The following is a 24,452-nucleotide window of genomic DNA, read 5'->3' as shown; positions in this document are numbered from 1 at the left end:
CTGTTCTGTCCCTGAGCTAATGGGAAAGAGCAGAACAGCATTGTAAAATAACAGGAAACACTGCCAGCCGAATTACATGATCATACCTGCAGAGGTTGGTGTGTGTGTGTTGGAGTATTCATACACCTCTGAATACATAAGCCTGACTGACATAATCCTCGACTATAAGGGACCACCGCCACTGTGTGTGTGTGTGGGGGGTGTGTACATGAGTGTGTTTGTTGGTGTAAGAATATCAGAATGTATTTGTGTCTTTGTGGTGTGTACTTGTGTGTGCGTGTGTGTGTATGATGTGTGTTTCTGTAAGGTGTGTGTGTATTATGTGTGTCTCTGTGAGGTGCATGTGTATTATATGAGTTTCTGTGAGGTGTGTGTGTATTATGTGTGTATCTGTGAGGTGCATGTGTATTATATGAGTTTCTGTGAGGTGTGTGTGTATTATATGAGTTTCTGTGAGGTGTGTGTGTATTATATGAGTTTCTGTGAGGTGTGTGTGTATTATGTGTGTCTCTGTGAGGTGCGTTTGTATTATATGAGTTTCTGTGAGGTGTGTGTGTGTATTATATGAGTTTCTGTGAGGTGTGTGTGTGTATTATATGAGTTTCTGTGAGGTGTGTGTGTATTATATGAGTTTCTGTGAGGTGTGTGTGTGTATTATATGAGTTTCTGTGAGGTGTGTGTGTATTATATGAGTTTCTGTGAGGTGTGTGTGTGTATTATATGAGTTTCTGTGAGGTGTGTGTGTGTATTATATGAGTTTCTGTGAGGTGTGTGTGTATTATGTGTGTCTCTGTGAGGTGCGTTTGTATTATATGAGTTTCTGTGAGGTGTGTGTGTGTATTATATGAGTTTCTGTGAGGTGTGTGTGTGTATTATATGAGTTTCTGTGAGGTGTGTGTGTATTATATGAGTTTCTGTGAGGTGTGTGTGTGTATTATATGAGTTTCTGTGAGGTGTGTGTGTATTATATGAGTTTCTGTGAGGTGTGTGTGTGTATTATATGAGTTTCTGCGAGGTGTGTGTGTATTATATGAGTTTCTGTGAGGTGTGTGTGTGTATTATATGAGTTTCTGTGAGGTGTGTGTGTGTGTTGGACTACATGTATCAGTAGGTGTGCTTCATAAGTTAGTGACACTGTGTGTGTGTGTGTCTTTGTGTGACTACTAAAACAGAGAGAATGGCTCAATGGCTCAAGGCATACAAAGGAAGAACATCTTCATTTTCTCTGTGGTAATCATTCTTTTCTAACTAGCACAACATTTCCAAGACTTCTGTGCAGTCGCTCCCACTTGTATGCCTCTTTCCTTTACAGCCATATAATGATTCCCAACTTGCTTTTTTCCTTTGCTCTGGGAAAGAATTCATTCTTCACTTCTGAACAGTAGATTTGGATGAAAAGACATGAGAAAAGACCTGCGAGCCCATTAAGATCAAAGGCAGACTGCTGAAGTCTTAGTTGAATGGAGACCAATTGTTTTTTTTAATGAGGAATTTCCTACTTCAGAGCTAGGAGTTCGTCATTCTCTCTGAGAGGGGAGAAGACAACAATGTCCGCAAGGCTCCATCCCATATCTAAACCCAGAGGCGCCGTCCCATATCTAAACCCAGAGGGTCCGTCCCATATCTAAACCCAGAGGCTCCGTCCCATATCTAAACCCAGAGGCTCCGTCCCATATCTAAACCCAGAGGCTCGTCCCATATCTAAACCCAGAGGCTCCGTCCCATATCTAAACCCAGAGGCTCCGTCCCATATCTAAACCCAGAGGCTCCGTCCCAAATGGCACCCTGTTCCCTTTATAATGCACTACCTTAATTAACCAGGGCCTATAGTGCACTACTTTAACCAGGGCCTATAGTGCACTACCTTAACCAGGGCCCATAGTGCACTACCTTAACCAGGGCCCATAGTGCACTACTTTAACCAGGACCCATAGTGCACTACTTTAACCAGGGCCCATAGTGCACTACTTTAACCAGGGCCCATAGTGCACTACTTTAACCAGGGCCCATAGTGCACTACCTTAACCAGGGCCCATAGTGCACTACCTTAACCAGGGCACAAGGGGAATAGGGTGCCATTGGGAACGCACCCAGAGTAACATAGGGATGGAGAGGGGGAATAGAGAGATAGAAAGAAAACGAGAAGAAAGATAATGAGGCAAATAAAGAAAGACATGATGGCCTGGATGGCCTGGAGGATGGTCTGATGATGGCCTGGATGATGCTCTGGATGATGCTCTGGATGATGGCCTGGAGGATGCTCTGGATGATGGCCTGGATGGCCTGGAGGATGGTCTGATGATGGCCTGGATGATGCTCTGGATGATGCTCTGGATGATGCTCTGGATGATGCTCTGGATGATGCTCTGGATGATGGTCTGGATGATGGTCTGGATGATGGCCTGGATGATGCTCTGGATGATGGTCTGGATGATGGCCTGGATGATGCTCTGGATGATGCTCTGGATGATGCTCTGGATGATGGCCTGGATGATGCTCTGGATAATGGTCTGGAGGATGGTCTGATGATGGTCTGATGATGGTTTGGATGATGGTCTGATGATGGTCTGGTTGATGGCCTTAATGATGATCTGGATGATGCTCTGGATGATGGCCTGGATGATGCTCTGGATAATGGTCTGGAGGATGGTCTGATGATGGTCTGATGATGGTTTGGATGATGGCCTGGATGATGGCCTGGATGATGGCCTGGATGATGGTCTGGAGGATGCTCTGGATGATGGCCTGGATGATGGCCTGGATGATGGCCTGGATGATGGCCTGGAGGATGGTCTGATGATGGCCTGGATGATGCTCTGGATGATGGCCTGGATGATGGCCTGGAGGATGGTCTGATGATGGCCTGGATGATGCTCTGGATGATGCTCTGGATGATGGTCTGGGTGATGGCCTGGATGATGGCCTGGATGATGGCCTGGATGATGGCCTGGATGATGGTCTGGAGGATGCTCTGGATGATGCTCTGGATGATGGCCTGGATGATGGCCTGGAGGATGGTCTGATGATGGCCTGGATGATGCTCTGGATGATGCTCTGGATGATGGCCTGGATGATGGCCTGGATGATGGCCTGGATGATGGCCTGGAGGATGGTCTGATGATGGCCTGGATGATGGTCTGGATGATGCTCTGGATGATGGCCTGGATGATGCTCTGGATGATGGTCTGGATGATGGTCTGGATGATGGCCTGGATGATGCTCTGGATGATGGTCTGGATGATGCTCTGGATGATGGCCTGGATGATGGCCTGGATGATGGTCTGGAGGATGGTCTGGATGATGGTCTGGATGATGGTCTGGATGATGGCCTGGATGATGGTCTGGATGATGGTCTGATGATGGTCTGGAGGATGATCTGATGATGGCCTGGATGATGTTCTGGAGGATGGTCTGATGATGGCATTGATAATGGTCTGATGATGACCTTGATAATGGTCTGATGATGGCCTTGATGATGGCATTGATAATGGTCTGATGATGGTCTGATGATGGCCTGATGATGTTCTGGATGATGGTCTGATGATGGTCTGGATGATGGCCTTAATGATGGTCTGGATGATGGTCTGATGATGGTCTGGATGATGGTCTGGATGATGGCCTGGATGATGGTCTGGATGATGATCTGATGATGGCCTGGATGATGTTCTGGAGGATGGTCTGATGATGGCATTGATAATGGTCTGATGATGACCTTGATAATGGTCTGATGATGGCCTTGATGATGGCATTGATAATGGTCTGATGATGGTCTGATGATGGCCTGATGATGTTCTGGATGATGGTCTGATGATGGTCTGGATGATGGCCTTAATGATGGTCTGGATGATGGTCTGATGATGGTCTGGATGATGGTCTGGATGATGGCCTGGATGATGGTCTGGATGATGGCCTGGATGATGGTCTGGATGATGGTCTGATGATGGTCTGGAGGATGATCTGATGATGGCCTGGATGATGTTCTGGAGGATGGTCTGATGATGGCATTGATAATGGTCTGATGATGACCTTGATAATGGTCTGATGATGGCCTTGATGATGGCATTGATAATGGTCTGATGATGGTCTGATGATGGCCTGATGATGTTCTGGATGATGTTCTGATGATGGTCTGGAGGATGGTCTGATAATGGTCTGATGATGGCATTGATAATGGTCTGAGGATGACCTTGATTATGGCCTGATGATGGTCTTGATGATGGCCTGATGATGGTCTTGATGATGGCCTTGATAATGGTCTGATGATGACCTTGATGATGTCTCACGCTGGTATTAACTCAATGTTAGTGTTATAATTAATTCAATGTATTCAGAGAATCAATGGAGAGCTGTCGACCCAGTGTTTCCTCACACAGCAGGGACTAGGTGGGAGGCAGGGCTGCAGTCAGATACCCAACATTGTTCCATATCTACATGTCGCAGGGTGCGGCTGAGAGCTGGCTGCAACCCTTGACATTGCTCTCCTCAGGTGCCGAGGGACTTCCGAGGTAGTCTAAACAGCTGACTCTTTTTTTCCCCCCACTTACAGAAAAAAAGTTTGTTGTCAGTGAGCTGTTTTCTACCTATTAAAGGTTTATCAGGAGGCAAAAAAAAGGACAGCATAGATTCCTATATAGATTATAGATCTTGTCTTTCTGTGAATTGTGATATTAAAGGGACAGTTCAATCAAAAATGTTTGCGACGTTTCTTTCAGACAACTTTCTCAAGAGTGGTCCAATGGTGAGATGTAATGCTACATGCTTCAATCCCAAATAAATGGGAGCCTTTTAGATGATGCCTATATTTCCTATTCATGTGTGATTGAGGCATGTTACAGTAATAACAGTAGCTGGATCGAAACAAAAGATGGCACGGGAGAGATAGCATGTTTGCCTAATTTTAGTTTACGTGACAAAACAAGCAGTGTGTAGAATCATTGTACCCTCTAAACTGCTATGAAAAAAAATATAATTTCAATAACCAAAAATATTGTATTTTCAGATGTTTAAAGCTGGTGTACAAACCCCATAAAGTAAAAAGACACTAAACCTAAACGTAAGGAGAGGAAGCAGAAATAGTGCACATAGAATGGATCTACCACTTATCAGGCTTGCTTTCAATCAGAATTACAGATCTATAACTCACATTTCTATGTGTACTTAGTCGGGTACACACAAATGGTACATACTGGACCTTTAAAGGTTTGTAAACATTTGACAAATGTTTTATTTTTGAATGAACTATTGCTTAAACACATAAATAATAATAATACATATATTCCTGTACCAGATTGGCTCAATCAAAATACCTTCAAAATAACAACTCTATTCAGCACTATAGACAGTAACATCTTGGAGCAATGCTTCTCCAATTTTGCATAGAAATGAGCGTAGCCTCAGAATGATTGTATCAGGGAGAGCCTTGGGATAAAATAGCCTTGGGATAAAATAGCTTTCTTTGAAGTGTGTTTATGTGTGTGAGAGAGCACAAGCTTTTTGTGAGAGGTGTGTGTGTGTGTATGGTAGCTGTTGTGAGAGGTGTGTGGGTGTATGGTAGCTGTTGTGAGAGGTGTGTGTGTGTGTGTGTTTATGGTAGCTGTTGTGAGAGGTGTGTGTGTGTGTGTATGAGAGCTGTTAGGAGCGAGAAAGATGAGAGTGATAATTGGGTTTATCTTCCTCTCCCTCTTGCTCTCTCTCTCTCGCTGTGGGTGTACACTCATCCCTTGATGAAGTGCTGCCTTTCTTTCAGGTGCTCACCTAAAACGAGGGAGAAAATTCAAATAGAAAACTAGAACATCAAGGAGAGTGTCCTCTGTACAGGAGCCATCAGCACCAACCTTCCTCCTCCTCTTCCTCCTCCTCCTTGCAGACAGCAGGGGGGGAAAGTCTGTTTCCATGACAATGGTAGAATTAAGGGCGCAGGAGCGCAATCCCAAAATGACATTGGACTCGAGCCTGAATGACATGATAAATCACCTTCAATGATTTGACACTGGGCACTCTCTCGAACATCAAGGTGAGGGGTGTAGAACAAAATCGAGTATTTTTTTGGGGGGGGGGGGGGTGTTCTTATCAGGGGAAGGACTTAGTGGACACAGTGCACAAGGTTATCAACAAGAAAACGTCAGCACAGTAAATTGGTGAAAAGCTTTTTGATAATGTCTTTTTATTCTTAAACAATCACTAACTTCATTTCTGAATTTAAATATCAATGCATTTTTTTTTAAATCTCACAATTCATAATGCATAAATGCGTGTTTTCCATTGACGGTTAAATCATTTCCAAACCAAAATATAATATCCCTTTACACAGTATTGAGCCCCTGGGTAGTCCCTCTGGCATTTTCATCTTGTCCCCAAAAGTGTCCTCTTTGTTCACTTCTATTTGACTCTCACTCTCTCTCCTCAACCCCTCCTTTCTCTGTAACGTACATCCATTTTTCATGCAATGCTTCGTCGCAACCCCCCCCCCCCCATGATACATGCTGATTTAAGGTCCGTTTTGCGTCCCCACCACTTCATGGTTACAGTTAGGATATATCCACCACTTCATGGTTACAGTTAGGATATATCCACCACTTCATGGTTACAGTTAGGATATATCCACCACTTCATGGTTACAGTTAGGATATATCCACCACTTCATGGTTACAGTTAGGATATATCCACCACTTCATGGTTACAGTTAGGATATATCCACCACTTCATCGTTACAGGTAGGATATATCCACCACTTTATGGTTAGAGTTAGGATATATCCACCACTTCATCGTTACAGTTAGGATATATCCACCACTTCATCGTTACAGGTAGGATATATCCACCACTTCATCGTTACAGGTAGGATATATCCACCACTTCATGCAGTGTTTCCCAAACTCTGTCCTGTGGCCCCCACTGGGTACACGTTTGGTTTATTACCCCTAACACTACACAGCTGATTCAAATAATCAAAGCGTGATGATTAGTTGATTATTTGAATCAGCTGTGTAGTACTAGGGACAAAAATAAAATAAAAAAGTGCCCCCCTTGGGGTCACCGAGGACTGAGTTTGGGAAACGCTGACCTAATGGTTAAGGTTAGAACTAAAGGAGAATAAGCTGATCCTAGATCTGTGCCTGTGGACTACTTATAGTGAAGCAGCTACTGCAGAACTGTGGCAGCTCTCTCCAGACCCCAGTGGAACATTTGTGAATAATACTTTTTTACAGTTCTCCGACACAGAGCAATACCTTTTGCTGGTCTTCCTGCCATGACCTGCCACAGTTAGAAGTGGACGTGTCTGACATGACACCCTGACATCCCTTAACTCATGTCCTGGCCTGCCCCCCCCCCCCCCCCCCCCCCACTTTGCCACCAACACCCCCGACCCAACCGCCCCAAGACCATACCTTTGGCCAGGTTTTGTGCATTGGGCGCTTGGCAAGGGTGGCCCGCCTTGTTGTCGGACTCCGTTCATTGGACTGGAGTGGGACTTCCTGAGTTAGACGAACGATAGGATCAGTGGATTGCTCCTCCACGGGTGATTTGTCTATATTGGTGATGGGGGGGGGGGGGGTTCTTCCCTGCCTTAACAACTGGTTTGACCTTCATATATCTCCTTTGTATATACAGCTGTTCTCCTACATTTGATTTATGAAATGACAGGGTCTCGTTTCCACAATGCAGTAAATGGCTCATTTAATGGCTCACCAAACCTACTGCGATGGAAGCCATTGGGATGCCAGCCCCTACTGCGATGGAAGCCATTGGGATGCCAGCCCCTACTGCGATGGAAGCCATTGGGATGCCAGCCCCTACTGTGATGGAAGCCATTAGGATGCCAGCCTGGAAGTACAAAACAGTGAAATATTTACAGACTCTCAGGGCAAACGCACCTTCTGGCGTCCAAATGTTTTGTTTTCCTGGGTTTTGGATGGCTGGGCTCCATCCCGTTGTGGTAGGCTGTTATTGAGTACAGTATTGTAGGTGAAATATTAACAATGAAAGCGGGTTTCCCAGGGGCTTTGTCCAAAATCCTCTTAAAAGACTTCCTTTATTTTTTTTTCCTTTACCTTGTATATATAAAGATATAAAGAGACTACTTCTATGAAATGAATATGCCACAACCCATCAACAAGACACAAGGAGAGGAAGCTTCTTAAGAGTATTGGGACGAAAACTTGTCTGATCTGCAAGACCTGCCAGCAATCCAACCTTCTCTGATGCATACAGTACTGTGTCTATGTCTTGCCCTTAAACAAGCCACAACTTGCCTTCCTAAGGACATGTCCATGATTTCTTTGTACCGACTAAAAGCATTCTCTGATCACTTTGAACAAAGTCTTTTGATTTCATGATTTCTTTTTGCTGAGGTGAAATACACCAGTTTCAAGTATTCATGAAAGAATCCTTGATTGGTGGATGCTAGCCAAGTTCCCCTGTTTTCTGGAGAGAATATGACATTTTCTCCCATAGGATTGGCCAAGCTAGTTCTTATTAGAGACAAATCCCCTTAGTAGTCCTGGTTCACCTAACAAAAACAAACCTGAAGTTCTATCTACCTTTTTTCCTCCTGCCTACAAACACGTTGCCAGAGTATTGATGCTATTTCCTTTCTTGTTTCTTTTCCCTCCTGACCATTGAGTTGACAGGACGGGATTGTTGAGAGTAATGGTGCGTTCGAGTGGTCCTCAGAATCTCGGTATTTCCCAATTGGTGAAGTTGTAAATTATGGCACGAGTGCGCTCGTGTGCTAATGAAGTTTGGAATAACTCTTCAACCAATGAGATTCTAGCTAGATGGCTAATCTAGCTAATGTTGCTTACGTTGACAATGTGTCAAACTATATACTGTATGGATCCACTAAGCTACGTTAATCACATGGTTAAGGTTGTAAATGGTTTTCTTCTACCGTCTAGTGGTTGAAAAGGTGAAGGGCCAGCGATGAAACGTCACAACTCTGGACCATGTTTCCCACTTGTGTTTCAGACTTTGAGGATCGTTCAAGTGGTTATTTCTGAGTCGGGAACTTGTATTTCCACATTTCCGACAGCACTCGAAAGCACCATAATATGGTAGATGCCTGCTGTGAGGCTTGGTGTAGTAGCCCCTCCGTATTGCTTTTAGTTGTCTAGTCCTGTAATACCGAAGAGTGTGAGGAGACTCCAAATTAGAGTATTGAGATCCACCCAACGTATTCCTCACCGAAAGGACATCACCTGAGCAAAACCCATCCCACCCACCCATACCTGTTCCTTCCGAGCCCAACAGCGAGCTCTCATATACATTACATGTTTACCCTCACACCAGTGAAAAAGGGCATTCACTGTCACGCAATATGAAAACAAACTATTTTTCAAACTTCTACAGTCTCAAACGAAAAACAGAATAACAATGATACTAAAATTGGGATGATGAGTTAGTCAACACATACATAATATTATTATTAATGGACAATAAAACTTGTGAGCGTGTCATAGCGTGTCATAGCGTGTCATAGCGTGTCATAAAATCAACGCATGGGAAATCAAACGTGTTTAAAGCAAATCTTTCACAGCATAAATTGGAAACGATAGATATTTGTATTGTGAAGAGACCACCATTTCTTTGTCTTGTCACAGCTTTTTTTTTCTTTTTTGCATAAAACGTAGGTCAAGTCCTGATTGAAAATGTTTGTAGTCGCTTTTTTGTTTTCCTCTGGGTTTATCTTGATATTTGTCTAAAAGATTTTCACGGGCAAGAGTTTTTTTGTGGTCTTGGGTGTAGCTCCTCCCCCTCGTGGCGGTCCATCCCTTCAGAGGGCATGGTGGTGAGGGGAGTTTGTGGCCCCTCCCCCCTCTGTTTAAGAGAGGGGGGACCGGGCACCCTAGTGGCCCCCCACCCTTGGGGCCCCGCTGCTAGGAATTCTGGTTGACAGCTTTCCCTCCGTTCATGGTGGGAGTCCCTGAGTTCTTCCTGGAGCGCTGTTTCTCCTCGATCTCATGCAGCGACGGCTCCCTGTACATACACACTGCAGGACGTGTATGTAGTAGAGGAAGAAGCAGGAAGCAGGGGGGATAGAGGGGAACATGGAGGATGAATAACGAGGAGATGGATGGGCAGACAGAGAGACAAATTCAGATCGAGCTCAGGGACTCCCACAGAGTGGATGAAGTTTCTCTTGGAACCTGTTCTGAAAAAGAATATTAAATATATTTCCTTAAAAATTAAACGCCCTGTGTTGGGTGCTTAGTTTTTCTCCATCAATATGTTGTAAGCAGGGGTTGGAACCAATATTATGTTTCAGACATATTTTTCTTTGTTCTGTTCCACTGTTCTGACCAGCAAAAGAAAGTTCTGAACCGGTTCAAATCCTAAATAAATAACAATTTACATTGCTCCTTTCGGTTCCTGTTTTAAAACTCTTAAACCACAAATATTTGTACATTTACCTCAACATTTAATTACTTCACCAATGGATAGAGCAGCTTGCTATATACAGTTGAAGCTGGAAGTTTACATACACTTAGGTTGGAGTCATTAAAACTAGTTTACATACACTTAGGTTGGAGTCATTAAAACTAGTTTTTCAACCACTCCAAAAATGTCTTGTTCACAAACTATAGTTTTGGCAAGTCGGTTAGGACATCTACTTTGTGTATAACACAAGTATTTTTTCCAACAATTGTTTACAGACAGATTATTTCACTTATAATTCACTGTATCACAATTCCAGTGGCTCAAAAGTTTACATAAACTAAGTTGACTGTGCCTTTAAACAGCTTGGAAAATTCCAGAAAATTATGTCATGGCTTTAGAAGCTTCTGATGGGCTAATTGATATAATTTGAGTCAATTGGAGGTGTACCTGTGGATGTATTTCAAGGCCTACCTTCAAACTCAGTGCCTCTTTGCTTGACATCATGGGAAAATTAAAAGAAATCAGTCAAGACCTCAGAAAAACAGTTGTAGACCTCCACAAATCTGGTTCATCCTTGGGAGCAATTTCCAAACGCCTGAAGGTACCACGTTCATCTGTACAAACAATAGTATGCAAGTATAAACACCATGGGACTACGCAGCTGTCATAACGCTCAGGAAGGAGACGCATTTTGTCTACCAGAGATGAATATAATTTGGTGAGAAAAGTGCAAATCAATCCCAGAACAGTAAAGAACCTTGTGACGATGCGGGAGGAAATGGGTACAAAAGTATCTATATCCACAGTAAAACGAGTCCTATATCAACATAACCTGAAAGGCCGCTCAGCAAGGAAGAAGCCACTGCTCCAAAACCGCCATAAAAAAGCCAGACTACGGTTTGCAACTGCACATGGAGACAAGATCATACTTTTTGGAGAAATGTCCTCTGGTCTGATGAAACAAAAATAGAACTGTTTGGCCATAATTACCATCGTTATGTTTGGAGGAAAAAGGGGGAGGCCTGCAAGCCGAAGAAAACCATCCCAACCGTGAAGCACGGGGGTGGCAGCATCATCTTGTGGGGGTGCTTTGCTGCAGGAGGGACTGGTGCACTTCACAAAATAGATGGCATCATGAGGAGGGAAATTATGTGGATATATTGAAGCAATATCTCAAGACATCAGTCAGGAAGTTAAAGCTTGGTTGCAAATGGGTCTTCCAAATGGACAATGACCCCAAACATACTTTTAACATTGTGGCAAAATGGCTTAAGGACAACAAAGTCAAGGTATTGGAGTGGCCATCACAAAAGCCCTGACCTCAATCCTATAGACAATTTGTGGGCAGAACTGAAAAAGCGTGTGCGAGCAAGGAGGCCTACAAACCTGACTCAGTTATACCAACTCTGTCAGTCGGAATGGGACAAAATTCACCCAACTTATTGTGGGAAATTTGTGGAAGGCTACCCGAAACGTTTGACCCAAGTTAAACAATTTAAAGGCATTGCTACCAAATACTAATTGAGTGTATGTAAAGTTCTGACCCACTGGGAATGTGATGAAAGAGCAAAAAGCTGAAGTAAATCATTCTCTCTACTATTATTCTGACATTCACATTCTTAAAATAAAATGGTGATCCTAACTGACCTAAGACAGGGAATTTTTACTAGGATTAAACGTCAGGAATTGTGAAAAACTGAGTTTAAATGTAGTTGGCTAAGGTGTATGTAAACTTCTGACTTCAACTGTATATGCATTAGACAGACAAGTGTAGTGTAAAGTGTGGAGTAGGACTAACATTTTGCGGGTAAGGAGAGTGCTGGGCATGAAGTGCTAGGCATCTTGTTGTTATGACGTGCAATATCTGAATTAGGCCCACAGTATTATACCTACGGAGGAGTGGCTTCTATGGCGGAACTTTGAATGTCTTTGAACTTCAGAGAGTTGGTTTAACTATCGTTGGATCAGAGCTACCTATCGTTGGACCAGAGCTAGCCCCTGATCATGACTCTCAGTTCCATTACATTACATAGCCCATCCAACTACCTCATCCCCATATTGTCAGAGAGTTGGTTTAACTATCGTTGGACCAGAACTAGCCATTGACCATGACTCAGTTCCATTACATTTCACATAATGCCGCCTAGTGTTTTCAAGAGCTAGACCAGATCTAGCTAACAAGCTAGCTAGCTAACGAGCTTATGTGTGCAGAGAGGAACCAGAATTAAAATAAAAACACGTCTTACCTTTTTTGTAGTTAATAATAAATCCAATGTGAAACGTGATAACTATAGTATCCTTAACTAGCATTGAAAAAGTGAATGCATTGTTCTCTAATAAAACATCTCTCTCCCTAATTTCTGAATCACATCTGTAATGTCAGCGCATATTGCGTCATGACTGCAAGGTGTCCCGATATCTTTTCCAACTGTCCTGTTATCTGGATTTAATGTCCATTCTAGAATGTCCTTCTAGCCAATCAAAAACGACTATTCAACAATGCTTTGTGGTATAATTCGATATTAAACAGATTATGGCAGTATGCAGATATGCAATAGTCATGCAAATACCTTATTCTGCTTATCTTAATCAGCGTGAGATCAAACTCAAAGTAAGCACCAGCTGAGCGACTCTCCCTCTTTTAGCGCAAGTGAAGTGAGTTTGGAAACAACTGAATGTATGTGTCTTAGAAGTATTTTTCACCGACAAACGTCATATGTCCGAATTCAGAATCAAATATGGTTCCCAAAAATAACATGGCCACTGTGGTAGAACGTTTATTTTGGTTGGCGATTTTCTGCATTTATCAAAGTCCCATCACATAGCCTGATCTCAGATGTGTCCATGTAATCAGGATTAGGGAAATAGTTTTTCTTGCAAAGCATTTTAATCAAATTATTATATTAATCTTACTATTTACAATAATTGCATTATTGTGTGCATGTACTCAGTGAGGGCTTTGCATAGACGCTTTGCTGCGTTTTTTGTGGGACAGGAAGTAAACGGCAGGAACGTAAAATAACGTTATTAACCGGTTCCCATGCTTTTAAAATACGGTTCTGTTCTGGAACAGTATAGATCACTTTCCTTCTCGGTTCTGGTTCTGTTCCTTGAATAATTATGTTATTTTACGGTTCCAACCCCTGATTTCGGGTCAATTTGAGACCTTGGTGGAGTATAAGGTACTGCTGGAATGTCTACTAATGGCATATCCAGGGTTTTAAGAGTAATTACTCAGGTCCTTTATATACAGTTTATAAAGTATAGTGCTGGCTTTAGATTAGGCAGCTGATATGGTCTAATATAGATAAGTATCTATATTAAACACCTTATACATTATCTTATAAAACAGCATTAAATCATTTAAAGGCCCAGTGCAGTCAAAAATGTGATTTCCTGTGCTTTATATATATATTTCTACACGTTGGAATAATATTGGGAAATTGTGAAAATTCTGATAATGCCCTTTCAGTGTAACAGCTGTTTTGGCAAGAGTTTTGATGACATCCATGGTGTTAATGACATCACACTAAATTAGTTAATAGACAAATAAGAGAGTTCCAAACCTCTCTGCCAAAAACAGTTCATTTTCAGTTTTCCCCTTTCCACTCAAACCCCTCCCAGACAGTCATAGCTGAAATTCTTACCTGAGAAATAGCTATTTGCTATTTTTTCTCTCTATTTTTGACCAATCACAGTAAGGTAGCAGAAATCATTTTATATTAAGAATATATATATGTTTTTGTTAAGTCTACATTGGACCTTTAAAAGTTGTTAACAAATGTGTGAATAACTGGCTTATTGACATTTAAAAATGTAGGTATAATGATTCATAAAATGGTGGGCAGACCATTTCTAAATGACATATAAATGATTTATTAACTGGACATAATTATAAAGCGTTAACCACTTTTGGTTGAGTATTCCATTGGTTCCAATTGTACCAAGTGAAGTGAATCAAAAGCAGATAAATGATTTGAAAGTATTTGACAACATAAGTCCAACATTATCTCTCAGTCGCCTTGTGCATAAAACTTTTGGATACTTTATTTTAGCATGAGGAATATTTATTTTTGCGCCAGAGTTGAAGAAATGCAATTTGGAAAATGTGTATAGACTGTTAATGTTGTGTATAACACATTGTAGCATGTTTCATTTATAAATCATGAAATGCAAAATACCAAGTAAAATCATGAAATGTCATGCAAAATCCCAAGTAAAATCATGACATTTTCCCAATGTGATGTTCAAGATGTATAAATCCCAAACGTTACCATGAATTTCATCGTACGCACGATGTACGATCAAATCTGTGCGTGAGCACATTTTATATATGAGCCCCCCCCCCCCCCCCTGATTTCACCATATTGGGCTTCAACCAACTTACTCCAGGCGGATCAAAACCTGCAAAAGACAATACACAGATGAGACGGCAGATAAATTCAGATGCCTTACCTTCAATGGGCCTGGGGACAAAGTGTGATGAGGGCTTGGTCTTCTTGACCCTGTTCCCCTTCATGACCTGGCCTTCCTTGGTGAGGCCCAGGAACCAGGCCCGACCGGACTCCTGCTGCCGGTACACAGTGGACGAGTAGATCACGTAGTAATTCTCAAACACCGACTCCTTAAACTTGCACTCCGGCGTGAACATTTCCTGTTTTGGTGCCAAACAACAAAGGGAGTTTGTTGTTACAGTAATGTTCATGAAGTCCGGGTCAAAGTTCAGGAAGTCGGATCATGGTCAGTAGGGTACACCGACGCAAAACATTTTGTAACAGAAAATTGAAATCTGTGTACTCATTGGACAAGGTCAGATTTCACTCTCACGTTTCAAACTATTTTCTCCCCACTGAACATGACGAGGCAACGAGTTGCGGCAACGAGATGAGTTGCGAGACGGTGGTGATGGTAATTCCACAGGACATACTATAGACAAATAGACACAGGTCAACTGGTGAAGGAGATATGAGCCTGCTGAATTGTTGTGGATTATATTGTTTTGAGGATGATATTGTGTGTAATGTGTGTTGACATTTTAGTTGTGTATTAGACTATGTGTGGTCCAGGTGAAGAAGTTTGTTTGGAATTGGTGGGGGACCTTAAGTGATTTGGCAGTGTGTGTGTGTGTTTGTGTGGTGATATTTCATTCATCTCTGTCTCCTCCAGGGTTCTGTGCCCTTTTAAGGTTGTCCCTTTGACTGACAGCCTAATACTGCTCACTGCTGGAGTTGTTCCACAGGCAAACTTGTGTGTGTGTGTGTGTGTGTATGTGTGTAAGTGTGTGTGAGAGTGTGTGTGATTGAGAGATATGCATGTTAGTGTATTCAAGCCTGAATATGAATCCTCAATATGTGAATTGGTATACAGTACAGGTATGTGAACATTCATGTGTGTGTGTGTGTGTGTGTGTGTGTGTGTGTGTGTGTGTGTGTGCGCGCGTGGGCGAGACTGTACGGGCCGCCTCTATCCCACACACTTGCAGTGAGTGCTCGTTTATAATGCCCAGCTGTGTTCGACACATCGCACCAGTGTGAAGGACTCTGGGTACGTGCAGGGCATGTAAGCCGGTCAGCGAGGATATGAATGTGGACAGGCCGCGGTTGAAGTTGGAGAGGCCGGTTCGATCTCGACCTGATGACACGTTGTCAAAGAGCAGTCGACTCTCTATGTGTGGAGGTCGTGGTGTCACATCCCTCCTGTCCCACAACGTGCGACTCAGCCAGCGTTCCTCCCCCCCCCCATCCCCCATCTCTGCCAAGGCCCCCTCACACCTTGCTCCCACACCCCGTCACACCTTCTTCATTTGCCAACCACACTGACATGTTCCGGAATCCCCTCCAAACCAGGCCACACCAAGGACATCGCTCTGTTAATGTCTGTTACGCCTGTAGCTTCGAGGGGAAGGTATACGGTGCGTAGGAGGCTTTGCTGTTGGAATGACAGAGCTGTTACAGTGTTTGCTATCTTGAGTGTGGTTGAATGGCTAGTGAACGGGAGGGTGATGTAGGTGTGAGACTGTTAGGATATGAGCATACATCACGCACAAGTTTGTGGGTAGAAACACTGGTATAAAACAAATAGATAAGAACACACATTCGTATGAACACACACACACAGTTCTTCTGCTGTGCTAACAGTAGGCTCCTCTGCCAGGACTGAAGAGAAGCTGCTACTAAATCACTGAGAAGGTGGAGGTGGAGGAGGAGGTGGAAGAGGTGGAGGAGGAGGAGGAGGAGGAGGTGGAGGAGGTGGTGGAGGAGGAGGTGGAAGAGGTGGAGGAGGAGGTGGAGGAGGAGGAGGAGGAGGAGGAGGAGGAGGAGGAGGTGGAAGAGGTGGAGGAGAAGGAGGAGGTGGAGGAGGAGGTGGAGGAGGAGGAGGAGGAGGGAGGTGGAGGAGGAGGTGGAGGTGGAGGAGAAGGTGGAAGAGGTGGAGGAGGAGGAGGTGGAGGAGGAGGTGGAAGAGGTGGAGGAGGAGGGAGGAGTTGGAGATGGGAGGTGGAGGAGGAGGTGGAAGAGGTGGAGGAGGAGGGAGGAGGTGGAGGAGGAGGTGGAGGTGGAGGAGAAGGTGGAAGAGGTGGAGGAGGAGGAGGTGGAGGAGGAGGTGGAAGAGGTGAGGAGGAGGAGGAGGTGGAGGAGGAGTGGAGGAGGAAGAGGTGGAGGAGGAGGTGGAGAGGAAGAGGTGGAAGAGGGGGAAAGAGGAGGTGGAGAGGGAGAAAGAGGAGGTGGAGGAGAAGAAAGAGGAGGTGGAGGAGGAGAAAGAGGAGGTGGAGGAGGAGAAAACTGATTAAAGGACACTCATTTATATTCCACCCCAATTCTGAAGGAGAAGCAAAGAAGTCGTTAGTGAAACTGGGCACACGGGAGGTCTCTCACGCACTCGCATTCCGGGTCTCTAGGGCTGGATAAACAAGCTGGGGGGACGAGCACAGAGCCCAGTGGACAAACAGTAGAGAGCAAACACATGGTGCATGCAGGAGGAGCAGATTCAACAGATATAGACCACTTATTAAAATGTACTTTATATGCAAAAATGAGTCTGACTGATGCGTAGCTATACACAGTGACATGGTAGACCAAGTACACAGTAACATGGAAGACCAAGTACACAGTAACATGGTAGACCAAGCACACAGTAACATGGTAGACCAGGCACACAGTGACATGGTAGACCAAGCACACAGTAACATGGTAGACCAAGTACACAGTAACATGGTAGACCAAGGACACAGTGACATGGTAGACCAGGTACACAGTAACATGGTAGACCAAGTACACAGTAACATGGTAGACCAAGTACACAGTAACATGGTAGACCAAGTACACAGTAACATGGTAGACCAAGTACACAGTAACATGGAAGACCAAGTACACAGTAACATGGTAGACCAAGCACACAGTAACATGGTAGACCAAGCACACAGTGACATGGTATACCAAGCACACAGTAACATGGTAGACCAAGTACACAGTAACATGGTAGACCAAGGACACAGTGACATGGTAGACCAAGTACACAGTAACATGGTAGACCAAGGACACAGTGACATGGTAGACCAAGCACACAGTAACATGGTAGACCAAGTACACAGTAACATGGTAGACCAGGTACACAGTAACATGGTAGACAAAGGAAAACAGTGACATGGTAGACCAGGTACACAGTAACATGGTAGACCAAGCACACAGTGACATGGTAGACCAAGTACACAGTAACATGGTAGACCAAGTACACAGTGACATAGTAGACCAAGTACACATTAACATGGTAGACCAAGTACACAGTAACATGGTAGACCAAGCACACAGTGACATGGTAGACCAAGTACACAGTAACATGGTACACCAAGTACACAGTAACATGGTAGACCAAGTACACAGTGACATGGTAGACCAAGTACACAGTGACATGGTAGACCAGGTACACAGTAACATGGTAGACCAGGTACACAGTGACATGGTAGACCAGGTACACAGTAACATGGTAGACCAAGGACACAGTAACATGGTAGACCAAGTACACAGTGACATGGTAGACCAAGTACACAGTAACATGGTAGACCAATGACACAGTAACATGGTAGACCAAGTACACAGTAACATGGTAGACAAAGTACACAGTGACATGGTAGACCAAGTACACAGTGACATGGTAGACCAAGCACACAGTAACATGGTAGACCAAGTAAACAGTAACATGGTAGACCAAGCTCACAGTGACATGGTAGACCAAGTACACAGTGACATGGTAGACCAAGCACACAGTGACATTGTAGACCAAGCACACAGTAACATGGTAGACCAAGTACACAGTAACATTGTATACCAAGCACACAGTAACATGGTAGACCAAGTACACAGTAACATGGTAGACCAAGCACACAGTGACATGGTAGACCAAGCACACAGTAACATGGTAGACCAAGCACACAGTGACATGGTAGACCAAGCACACAGTACCATGGTAGACCAAGTACACAGTAACATGGTAGACCAAGGACACAGTGACATGGTAGACCAAGTACACAGTAACATGGTAGACCAAGTACACAGTGACATGGTAGACCAAGCACACAGTAACATGGTAGACCAAGTAAACAGTAACACGGTAGACCAAGCTCACAGTGACATGGTAGACCAAGTACACAGTGACATGGTAGACCAAGCACACAGTAACATGGTAGACCAAGTAAACAGTAACATGGTAGACCAAGCTCACAGTGACATGGTAGACCAAGTACACAGTGACATGGTAGACCAAGCACACAGTGACATTGTAGACCAAGCACACAGTAACATGGTAGACCAAGTACACAGTAACATGGTATACCAAGCACACAGTAACATGGCAGACCAAGTACACAGTAACATGGTAGACCAAGCACACAGTGACATGGTAGACCAAGCACACAGTAACATGGTAGACCAAGCACACAGTGACATGGTAGACCAAGCACACAGTACCATGGTAGACCAAGTACACAGTAACATGGTAGACCAATGACACAGTGACATGGTAGACCAAGTAAACAGTAACATGGTAGACCAAGTACACAGTGACATGGTAGACCAAGTACACAGTGACATGGTAGACCAAGTACACAGTAACATGGTAGACCAAGTACACAGTAACATGGTAGACCAAGCACACAGTAACATGGTAGACCAAGCACACAGTAGGGGAAGAGAATGTACAGTGGAGTTGTTTGTGGAGACTGAGAGTGAATCCAGTTCAGTTTAAACAGACTAAAGCTGGGGTTCATTTCAATCGTGTGTTTTTGGCAATGTGCCTTTTAAATTCACAGTAAAATAGTGCATATGTTGGCTCAATCAGAAATTACCTTTAATATCAAGCGCACTACAACGCAGAAACACATTGAATCCCAGCCTAAGAGTGAATTCAGTTCAGTGTAAACAGACAGAGTGAATTCAGTTCAGTGTAAACAGACTGAGAGTGAATTCAGTTCAGAGTAAACAGACTGAAAGTGAATTCAGTTCAGTGTAAACAGACTGAGAGTGAATCCAGTTCACTCGCCAATAGAAAATCCTGTTTCCTTAGTTAGCCCATACCTTTCTTCCAACTTAGGAACCCCCCCCCCCCCCCCCCCCGTTGAAAACATACAGCAATTGAAACCATATCGGAGTCTGAATGTTAAAGGCCCTTTAATTGAATCTGGATCTGAAACTAGATTTGTGATGGGGGTTGTTCTGAATCCCCATCAATGGGAGTGTGGAAAGGACACAGAACCCACGCACAAAAAGGACATACATTACACAGTTATTGACCACACACACACACACACACACACACACACACACACACACACACACACACACACACACACACACACACACACACACACACACACAATTTAGAGCAAGAACAAACATTTTTGATGGGGCTCCCTTTGAGAGAGAATGAAATTAATCATTCTGTTCCAGTGTTCTCTCTCTAACAGAAGACCACCAGGCTACATCTCATTAGTAGACACAACACAGTCTCAACACTTCATTAGACTGCAGTGCCCTTGACAGTAATCATCTCCATTCCACCAACACACATCAGTATTTGGTCGGTAAAAACAGAGACGCTGCACAGAACTCTCTCGGATATAACACATTTCTGTTCTCATTTGCGGTATACTGGCCCCGTCTCCAATTTTTTTTAACTGGAGTCACCCCTTCGCCTCTTCTCCTCTCCTCCCCTCGTTCACTTCCTTCCCACAGCCTCCACTATCTCTCTCCTCCTCACAGCCTCCACTCTCTCTGTCCTCCTCACAGACTCCACTCTCTCTGTCCTCCTCACAGCCTCCATTCTGTTCCTCCCCACAGCCACCACTCTCGCTCTCCTCCTCTCTGTTCCTCCTCACAGCCTCCACTCTCTCTCCTCCTCTCTGTTCCTCCTCACAGCCTCCACTCTCTCTCTCCTCCTCTCTGTTCCTTACTCACAGCCTCCACTCTCTCTCTCCTCCGCTCTGTTCCTCCTCACAGCCTCCACTCTCTCTGTCCTCCTCACAGCCTCCATTCTGTTCCTCCCCACAGCGTCCACTCTCTCTCTCCTCCTCTCTGTTCCTCCTCACAGTCTCCACTCTCTCTCTCATCCTCTCTGTCCTCCCCACAGCCTCCACTCTCTCTCTCCTCCTCTCTGTTCCTTCCCACAGCCTCCACTCTCTCTCTCCTTCTCTCTGTTCCTCCTCACAGTCTCCACTCTCTCTTCCTCTCTGTCCTCCCCACAGCCTCCACTCTCTCTCCCCTCCTCTCTGTTCCTCCTCACAGCCTCCACTCGCTCTGTCCTCCTCACAGCCTCCATTCTGTTCCTCCCCACAGCCTCCACTCTCTCTGTCCTCCTCACAGTCTCCACTCTCTCTTCCTCTCTGTCCTCCCCACAGCCTCCACTCTCTCTCCCCCTCCTCTCTGTTCCTCCTCACAGCCTCCACTCGCTCTGTCCTCCTCACAGCCTCCATTCTGTTCCTCCCCACAGCCTCCACTCTCTCTCTCCTCCTCCTCACAGCCTCCACTCTCTGTTCCTCCCCACAGCCTCCACTCTCTCTCCCCTCCTCTCTGTTCATCCTCACAGACTCCACTCTCTCTCCCCTCCTCTCTGTTCCTCCCCACACCCTCCACTCTATCTCTTCCTCTCTGTCCTCCCCACAGCCTCCACTCTCTCCCCCTCCTCTCTGTCCTCCCCACAGCCTCCACTCTCTCCCCCTCCTCTCTGTCCTCCTCACAGCCTCCACTCTCTCTCCTCCTCTCTGTTCCTCCTCACAGCCTCCACTCTCTCTCTCCTCCTCTCTGTTCCTCCTCACAGCCTCCACTCTCTCTCTCCTCCTCTCTGTTCCTCCTCACAGCCTCCACTCTCTCTCTCCTCCTCTCTGTTCCTCCTCACAGCCTCCACTCTCTCTCCTCCTCTCTGGTTCCTCCTCACAGCCTCCACTCTCTCTCCTCCTCTCTGTTCCTCCTCACAGCCTCCACTCTCTCTCTCCTCCTCTCTGTTCCTCCTCACAGCCTCCACTCTCTCTCCCCTCCTCTCTGTTCCTCCTCACAGCCTCCACTCTCTCCCCCCTCCTCTCTTTTCCTCCTCACAGCCTCCACTCTCTCCCCCCTCCTCTCTGTTCCTCCTCACAGCCTCCACTCTCTCTCTCCTCCTCTCTCTCCTCCTCTCTGTTCCTCCATTGATGGTTAAGAGGCAATAAGTCAGTGGGTTTGGGAGAGAAACAACGGGAACATTTTAGGACACCATTTACAAGGCAGGTACAACAGGACAGAGGGACAGATGCAGGGCAGAATTATCAGGTGTGTGTGTGTGCATATGTGTATACACATATGCGTGACTGTGTTTGTAAACAAGTATGTATCAGTGTACATGTATGTTGCTCCAGAGTGTAAACGTGTGCCCGCTCGGTCCCTTAGTTAAAGATAGATGCGTTTAAAATACAGAGAGAGTGGTTACCGCTAGGCTGCAAAGTAGGTCACAGTGAGTGTTGTAAATAATGGAGATATCCTCACTGGAGCTCAACCCCCACATACTCCAGCTCTCAACACTCAACTCCAGCTCTCAACACTCAACTCCAGCTCTCAACACTCAACTCCAGCTCTCAACACCAGCTCTCAACACTCAACTCCAGCTCTCAACACTCAACACCAGCTATCAATCCCAGCTCTCAACACTCAACCCCATCTCTCAACATTCAACTCCAGCTCTCAACACTCAACACCAGCTATCAATCCCAGCTCTCAACACTCAACCCCATCTCTCAACATTCAATCCCAGCTCTCAACATTCAACACCAGCTATCAATCCCAGCTCTCAACACTCAACTCCAGCTCTCAACACCAGCTCTCAACACTCAACACCAGCTCTCAACACTCAACACCAGCTCTCAACATTCAACACCAGCTCTCAACACTCAACTCCAGCTCTCAACATTCAACCCCAGCTCTCAACACCAGCTCTCAACATTCAACCCCATCTCTCAACATTCAACACCAGCTCTCAACACTCAACACCAGCTCCCACCCCAGCTCTCAACACCAGCTCTCAACGTTCAACACCAGCTCTCAACCCCAGCTCTCAACACTCAACACCAGCTCTCAACACTCAACCCCAGCTCTCAACACCAACATTACACCCATGGCAACAGTCTTATAATCCATATCAGCATCAACACGCCTCATGACCCTCCAAACATACATTAAACACCACCAGGCAAGTCAAGGCTAGAAACCAACCCAACATCAGCATTGTTTTTTTTTTTTTATACATTTTTCTCCCCAATTTCGTGGTATCCAATTGTTAGTAGATACTATCTTGTCTCATCGCTACAACTCCTGTACGGGCTCAGGAGAGACGAAGGTTGAAAGTCATGCGTCCTCCGATACACAACCCAACCAAGCCGCACTGCTTCTTAACACAGCGCGCCTCCAACCCGGAAGCCAGCCACACAAATGTGTCAGAGGAAACACCGTGCACCTGGCAACCTTGGTTAGCGTGCACTGTGCCCGGCCCGCCACAGGAGTCGCTGGTGCGCGATGAGACAAGGATATCCCTACCGGCCAAATCCTCCTTAACCCGGAAGACGCTATGCCAATTGTGCATCGCCCCACGGACCTCCCGGTCGTGGCCGGTTACGGCAGAGCCTGGGCGCGAACCCAGAGTCTCAGGTGGCACAGCTGGCGCTGCAGTACAGCGCCCTTAACCACTGCGCCACCCGGGAGGCCCAACATCAGCATTGTTGATCACCTTTCTTGTTTTTGAAGTCCACTGACTGTAGGATAACCAACACCAGCTCAACATTCTGAACTATGTAATTTCGCATCCACACCGCACTGACTGAGAGAGTCAACACTAAACACTTCTAACCTACGCAGTACGCAGTACGCAGTACTCAACACTACACACAACAAGTTAACGTCCTTAAATGTTGAAATATGAGAAGTGGTGATATTACGAATATTTCCTTCAATGGAGTGTTCCCAATTACCAACTTAAAAGTGATGCTCCAGAGGATTTGTATAATTTCAGCCAGTAGTGTTGAAAGTAGTGCTCAAGAGCCAAAGAAACGGTCCCCCTGAAAAGTGTGCACTACGTCATCCATTTCCTATAACATGTTACGTCCTGCAAATTTTATTTTCAGATTTTCTTCCAACTTTCATCCACAACAACTCTGACTTGCACACACACACACACACACACACACGCACGCGCACACACACACACACACACGCACGCGCACACGCACAGCCCTCCTCCAAGTTCACAGAGCAAAAGAACCAAAAGCAACAATGCAACTTCTTCCCACTAGTCCCTAGGGTTAGGAGCGAGCTAGCTACAGTTAACAGGTAACAAGGCAGGCGGGGGGGGGGGGGGGTGTTAGAGAGGTAGGAGGATATCTCTCTGTAATTACTTCCCAAGGGGACCACAACATTGCATCTCTGCTCTGAGACATTGACAAGAAAAGCATTAGAAAAGCCACTCAGATGACAAGACTTGAAGAGACCCTCGAAGAAAAACAAGAGTGAAATAAGTTATAAATAGAGAGAGAGGGGGGAGGGGGAAGGAGGGAGGAGGGGAGTTTGCTT

The 24,452-nt window shown here is 45.1% G+C and overlaps 1 protein-coding gene across 3 annotated transcripts in view; it reads right to left on the bottom strand.

The window, feature by feature from the left end:
- Nucleotides 1-6,151: 6,151 nt before the first annotated feature.
- LOC109872178 (fibroblast growth factor 12) overlaps nt 6,152-24,452 on the bottom strand; it is an 89,939-nt gene continuing 71,638 nt past the window's right edge. For all 3 annotated transcript variants that reach the window (XM_031807194.1, XM_031807193.1, XM_031807192.1), the window contains 2 exons: nt 14,833-15,031; nt 6,152-9,988 (listed from right to left, as the gene is read on the bottom strand). In XM_031807194.1, the coding sequence (XP_031663054.1) occupies nt 9,876-9,988; nt 14,833-15,031 (312 nt within the window). In that variant the 3' untranslated portion in view covers nt 6,152-9,875. The remainder of the gene's footprint in view (nt 9,989-14,832; nt 15,032-24,452) is intronic.

This window comes from Oncorhynchus kisutch, linkage group LG27, assembly GCF_002021735.2.
Source record: "Oncorhynchus kisutch isolate 150728-3 linkage group LG27, Okis_V2, whole genome shotgun sequence".
NCBI classification, from domain to species: Eukaryota; Metazoa; Chordata; class Actinopteri; order Salmoniformes; family Salmonidae; genus Oncorhynchus; species Oncorhynchus kisutch.
The sequence above is the reverse complement of the archived record's forward strand: the minus strand, read 5'-3'. Positions and strand labels throughout refer to the sequence as shown.